This window comes from Catharus ustulatus, chromosome 6, assembly GCF_009819885.2.
Source record: "Catharus ustulatus isolate bCatUst1 chromosome 6, bCatUst1.pri.v2, whole genome shotgun sequence".
NCBI lineage: Eukaryota > Metazoa > Chordata > Aves > Passeriformes > Turdidae > Catharus > Catharus ustulatus.
The window spans coordinates 26,980,637-26,986,636 of NC_046226.1; the positions used below are offsets into that span (position 1 = coordinate 26,980,637).

The following is a 6,000-nucleotide window of genomic DNA, read 5'->3' on the forward strand; positions in this document are numbered from 1 at the left end:
AATCTGTAGTTAAGCCATTGCCGTCTAAGGACGCAGTGTTTTCCAATTATGTGTACCTCCTAATTTTGCTACATATCAATACAGCCTTGTCAAAGTGCAACAGTTAACACTAATGCATCTAAGACAAGCACACTGACACTTCAGTAGTGAATATGAGATGTATGGGTCTTTTTCTACCACGCAGATTGCTGTCTTAGGAAAAATGGCACAACTACTTAGACAAAATCAGTGAGAGTTGGAAGTTGTACTAGAAATGCTGATCATTCTAAAACACGCAAGTGTGAAATTAAGGCTAAAGTACTTTTGTTTAAATATTTTTCAGACTTATTTGTGCCGTGAAATACAATCCAAGTAACACATGATCCAGCCACTTTTAAAGGCTATCTAAATGTTAATTTCCATTTTTCCAACTAGCCAGGAACCTTCCTCACCCCTCACACTCAAGCTCACTTGTAACGCTAAAGGGGGCGGGAGAGAAAGAGCCCACCCCAAACCCTCTGGCTGCTCTTCTTCTGGGCATATATCTCGTCGCAGTGTAGCAACGGAGCTTTGAATACTTTTGTAAGAATCACAAAGTAACATCACATGAACTTGTACTCTTGTCTCCTACCAGTCACTTCTAGAAAGATTCACTTTACTAGAACAAATCCGCTACGGGCAATTCGTGTCACCAGCAGAGCACATTAATCACAAGCACTCTCTCCCAACAAAAGTACATGGGGCAGGCGGCGGGCCGGGAACCAGCCGCGGGGGTAGCGCGATCACCCCCGCCTCCCTCCCCGGCCCCGCGCACCGCCTCCCTCCCGCCCGCCCGCGCACCGGCTCCGCTCTGCCCACCCCGGGGGGCGGCGGGCGGGGGCCGGCCCGGGCAGCCCCGCGGGCGCAGCTGGCGGCGCGCCCCCCCCGCTCCGGCCTAGCCGCACTTGAACCGCACCGGCGGGGCCGGCCCCTCCGCCCGGAACGCCGGGCCTGGCGCGGCGCCCCAGGGCCGCCGAGCGGCGGGGCCGCCGGGGGGGCCTCCCGCCCCCGCGCACAGCACACACACACAGACACACACACACACACGCCCGCTCCACAACGCGCCCCACCAAGCACCGGCTCCGGCAGCCGCGGCGGTGCGGCCACCGGAGCGGGGCCGCTGCTGCGCGGCTTGTTCTGACTGTGTGCGTGCGTGTGTGTGTGTGAGTGTGTGTGTGCGGCTGGCGGTGCGCACTAGGAGGAACTCACGGTGCCCGGCTGTGCGAGCAGCGGGTGCCGGCGGCAGGTCCCCCCACCCCGGCATGGCAGCCAGCCCCGGCCCCCGGCGCCGGCGGCTCGGCCCGGCCCGGCGCTGCTGCGGCGGCGGCGGCTGCTGCTGCTGCTGCTGCTGCTGCAGGTTCAATAAAGAGAAAGTGTTACCGTTCTCGCCTGGAAGGATCCTGCTGAAAGCTTGGCTTGGTGGGCGCCATCTTCCTGGGATTTTTTTTTTTTTTTTCTCCTCTCTCCCTTACTTTTCCCCCTCCTGATGTTGGTGTGTGTTGTGTGTCTAGCAGCAGCAGCGGCGGCAGCAATGGCCCCGGTTAGCCAGACAGGCTAAGGAAAAGTACTGAGGCCAAAGCATCGCGGGCTCCCACTCCTCCGCGCAGTCCTGGTGCAGGTTGCTCGCTCGCTTGCTTGCTAGCGCTGCTGCTGCCGCTGCCGCCGTCCATAAGCCGAGGAGCGGAGGGAGCCGGGGCCCCGCCGGCCCCAGAGACATGCCCAGCGCAGGCAGCGGCGGCGGCCGGCGGCGGCGGCGGGAAGAGCGAGCCGCGGCGCAGCCCCGGCGGGCAGCCCGGCCGCTGGCATCGCCCGGCAGGTGCGGCACACGCACACACACACACTCACACACACACACGCACGCACACGCACTCTCTCGCACACTCGCACACACACCCCCGCGCCCGCGGGCCGGGCTACGCGGGGTGCCAGGCCATCGGGCTAGCGGGGCGGGGGCGGGGGAGGGAAGGAGGGGTGTCAGGGATCTCCAGGCTTGACCGCTGTGAAAGTATTTCTGGGCATTTTCCAGCTGCTTTCCCAGCTCGGCTCCCGCTCTGCGTGCAGGGGACACAGCCTCTGCTGCCGGCGCAACAACGCCACTCAGTTGCAGTTTCGCACACTTTCTTCCTCTGGAGTCTGGGCTCCAGCAGGGAAGAGGAGCAGAGGGAGGCAAGGACTCGCTCTTCAACTCCGCGGGCGCAGAAGCGCGGCGGGATCATGCCGGGCACAGGCAGCGTGTCACCCGTGGGCTCCCACGGTGGAGGACGGGCTCGGGTGGGGAGCCGTGGGCCGGGGGATGCGGAGGCCCTGCGACCCACGGGGCCGTACGCGGGTGTGCCCGGAGCCAGTCCGGACGGGTCGGGCGGGGGAAACCCTCGCATCCCCCGGCCACCTCCAAGAACGCGCCCGCACATCCTAAGAGTGGCCATCGGGTGCTAGGGAGATAAAAAGGCGTAATGCTGGAAACGTGAACTTAGAATGATGACCCGCTTTGTTGGCAAAGGGTGTAGCACTTCACGCGGTTTTATTGGAGATTATAAAACTAATCATGAAGTAGAGGAGCGGGGAAAAGAAACCGCTACCTTAATCGTTCCTTCCAGGATACCGCGAAAACCCGAGTGCTGCTAGCCCTTTATAGAAGAAATCACTCGTTCGCTAAAAGCTTTGATCTCCAAGGTAACTTTGTGGCTGTTCTGCTGCTCCCTTGGAAGCACAGCTGCCCGGGCCTGATCCTGCTCCCTGGGAAAATCCAACAGGCTTCCTTGGGTAAAGGGGCAAGCCCCGAAGGTCGGCCGCACTTATCCACGAGAAATGTTTCCGCGACTACTCCAAAAGTTTTTTTGGGGGGAGGGGAGGAGGCTGGGGGCCAAGAGCGTGTGCGAGACGCAGGGCAGAGCCAAGGGGAAGAAGTTAGCAAAACACCTGGAAGTTTGGCTGAGGGCTGCCCTCTGCGCACCGGGGGCCGAAGGATTTCTTCCCGCGGGAGGCAACCGGGCCGGCGTAACTTGGCGCGGGCGGCCCGGGGCTGGGGACACGACCGGAGGGCGGCCCGGGGCTGGGGACACGGCCCGAGGGTTGGCCCGGGGCTGGGGACACGGCCCGAGGGTTGGCCCGGGGCTGGAGGGTTGTCCCCGGGGCTGGGGACACGGCCGCGCTCCGGGGGCACCGGCGCACACGTGCGGCCCGCGCTGCGCCCCGGGCGGCGCGGAGCGAGGCGGGCACCGCGGGCTGCAGGAGGGGCTGCCTGCAGAGCAGCAGATGCCGCTCCCGGCCGGCAGTCCTGTCTCCTCGCCTCCGAAATGGGGAAAAAAAAAGGTAACAGGTGTCTCCTCGGCCGTGGCAATAGAGTGAGGAGATGTCGTGTCTGCCGTATTTTAAGCGTTTTGAGAAAGCAGGGAGAAAAATCGTTCGACTTAAAGCACGCTGTTTCATCCATAATATACAGGGAAAATTTGGAAGAAGTGCATAAATGTTTCCCCTTGTAGGTTAGTGTGCGAGATATCCAGACTGCTCAGGATTCCTGGTAGTAAAAGCACTCGAATAACTATTAAGCACTATTTGGATTAGAGGTGTTAGTAGTTTGTCAGAGAAGTATTGCTTTTATAACTTCTTCCTGATTACAGACTGCTAGAACCAAACTATTAAACGCGAAGCACTAAAAAAATTGTATGCTGCCTTGTCTACATAATTCTGTTTAACTTAAAGTCTCCAGAGGTCTCTTTCATTTGTGTAAAAGCCAATCTGACATTTCTGACCCTTGACTTCCCCACTTCACAGACTAAACTATTGTGATTGCTGCCTGTACTTCCTCGTTAAAGTGTCCGTCAGTTTCCATTGTAATTTAAATATTTTATAAGTGACAAAAATAATACAGAAACCATAAAAAGAAAGAAACTTTAATCCATTCTTTATAACTCTCACATTCAAGATTTTTAATTTTTTTTTAAGTATATGAAGAGTAGGTGTGTTTACTTGAACAAAACAAGATTCCTGCTTAGTTTCAAATGTTTCTTAGCTAAGAACGTCCTTAGGTATCATCAGAGCTTATTTCAGGAATATCAGCTCCCTATTAACTTTCATTTAATAAAGTCTACAAAAGTTACCATCAAACGTTTTCTATCACAGGCATCAAAACTATGGGAAGCAACACAAAAGTTGCTGAACGACAGAGCAGCATCTAAATCTGCCTCCTAAACCAATTAAGTTTGAAATATTATTCTGAAACTTTTTTTTTATTTCCTTAACATCATAGGGATGTTTAGTTTGGATATTTAAGATTACACAGCATTTTTCTCGGTATATAAATTAATGCAATAGTGGAAAACAAGATACTCGGGACAGTGCCCTTTTTATGAGAGAAATGTAAACGTTTTGTTCCGATATCAGATCTGTTGTCGTCTACTTTTTTTTCCAAGATTCGGCTTCGGGTATATAAAGCAAGTTAACAGATTCAGACTTCAGGTTTAGAAACATAAAGAAATGTCAGGTAATTAATTAGGCTTCATGTTAGTATCAGAACATATCAATGAATTGTTAGGGCAAATGGGGAACGTCTTTAAACTTCATTATGACTTACTGCCAACTTTCTACACTTTGCTTCCCAAAGGCGCTCTCTGTGAATTTCTTGCATTTGCATTAGAATGCTTTTAAGATGAAAAAAGTAAGAGTGCTGAGTATACTTAGGGTTTCGGCTATATTTTCCTGTAGTAACAGGTGACATGCTAAAACTGTTAAAACTACAATGTGGAATTGCAAGTGTGCAACCCCAAGTGAAAATTGTTCTCATTCTTGGTTGAAAGAAAATTATCAATCAGCATACCATGATCAATTATCCCCCTGGCTGCCACACACTGGGATTTGCACAAGGCATTGACATTGAGAAATTCCTCTTTAGAAAGGATGAGCGGACGGGATCCCAAACTTTGCAGCAGCCAAGCTAAGATGCCGGGGTCTCACTTTTTTTTTCTTTCTTTTTTTTTTTTTTCTATTGTTGCTTTACTGCTCATCCAAGACAAAACTAGGAGATTGTGTTTACTTCTCAGTGCATTTTAAAAGATGCTGTATTTAAAAAAAAAAAAAAAAAAAAGAAAAAAATAACCACCCTCCCTTCCAACCAAGCTCTCCCCCCACCACAACAAACAGAAAGGAGACATAAAAAAAAAAAAAAAGGGAAAACAAAGAAACACAAAAGCACAAAGAAAAAGCAAGTGAGGGAGCCTCAAGAAGAGCCGCACACCCCTCTCCCAGTCGGTGCTCACCGTTGTTGGTAGGAGGTGATGCCCTGGACGTTTTGCGGGTTGCCGTTGGCCGCGGCGCCGGCTCGCCCCATGCCCGGCGCCGCCGGCACCCCCCCGGCCGCCCCGCCGGCCGCCGCCGCCGTCACCTGCACGCTGAAATCCGGGAAGATCCTGATCATCCCCGCGGCTCAGCACCCGGCGAGTGTCGGCGAAGAGGTGCAGCAGCAGCGACTCTCCCTCCGGCGGCTGCAGCAGCAGAGCCAGGCACACTGCAATCCCATTAGTGAGTGGCGGCCACTGTGAGTGAGGACGGGCGCTTTGATGTGAGCGGCTGGGCTGAGATTGAGGAGTTTGGGGGGGCTAGGGGCAAAGGGAGTGGGGGGGGAATTTACCGAATTGCAAACATGCAACGCGTGAAGGTTTGGGAAGCAAAGTGGAATATCAGAGCTACCCCCCTCCCAAAAAAAAAAAAAAAAAAAAAAAAAGGTATGTCTAATACTACTGGAGCTGTAGATATAGGAGAAAAATCCAAGCTGAGGAGGGACGGGGAGGAGAGAGGGGGGCGCAATTACTTTAGCGGTGCAGTGAAAATGATGAGCAGCAAATGTTGCCTTTTTTCCCTCCTCCTTCTCGTCCCTCCACCCCCCACCCTCCACCCAAAACGCAAGTCTTAGAGGATTTCTCTGTCTCAATGAAGTAATAATAAAGGCGGCTGACCACAGTCTGGGCTAGCGCCAACTGTGCGGGG

The 6,000-nt window shown here is 53.7% G+C and overlaps 1 protein-coding gene across 7 annotated transcripts in view; it reads right to left on the reverse strand.

Annotated features, from left to right (window-relative positions):
- NPAS3 (neuronal PAS domain protein 3) overlaps positions 1-5,365 on the reverse strand; it is a 597,848-nt gene extending 592,483 nt beyond the window's left edge. For 2 of the 7 annotated variants that reach the window (XM_033061911.2, XM_033061908.2), the window contains exon 1: positions 5,274-5,365. In XM_033061911.2, the coding sequence (XP_032917802.1) occupies positions 5,274-5,344 (71 nt within the window). In that variant the 5' untranslated portion in view covers positions 5,345-5,365. Of the gene's footprint in view, positions 1-1,398; positions 1,752-5,273 lie in introns of those variants that run through there. The other 5 variants (XM_033061912.2, XM_033061909.2, XM_033061913.2 and 2 more) reach the window with 4 other exon arrangements.
- Between the last annotated feature and the right edge of the window lie 635 nt (positions 5,366-6,000).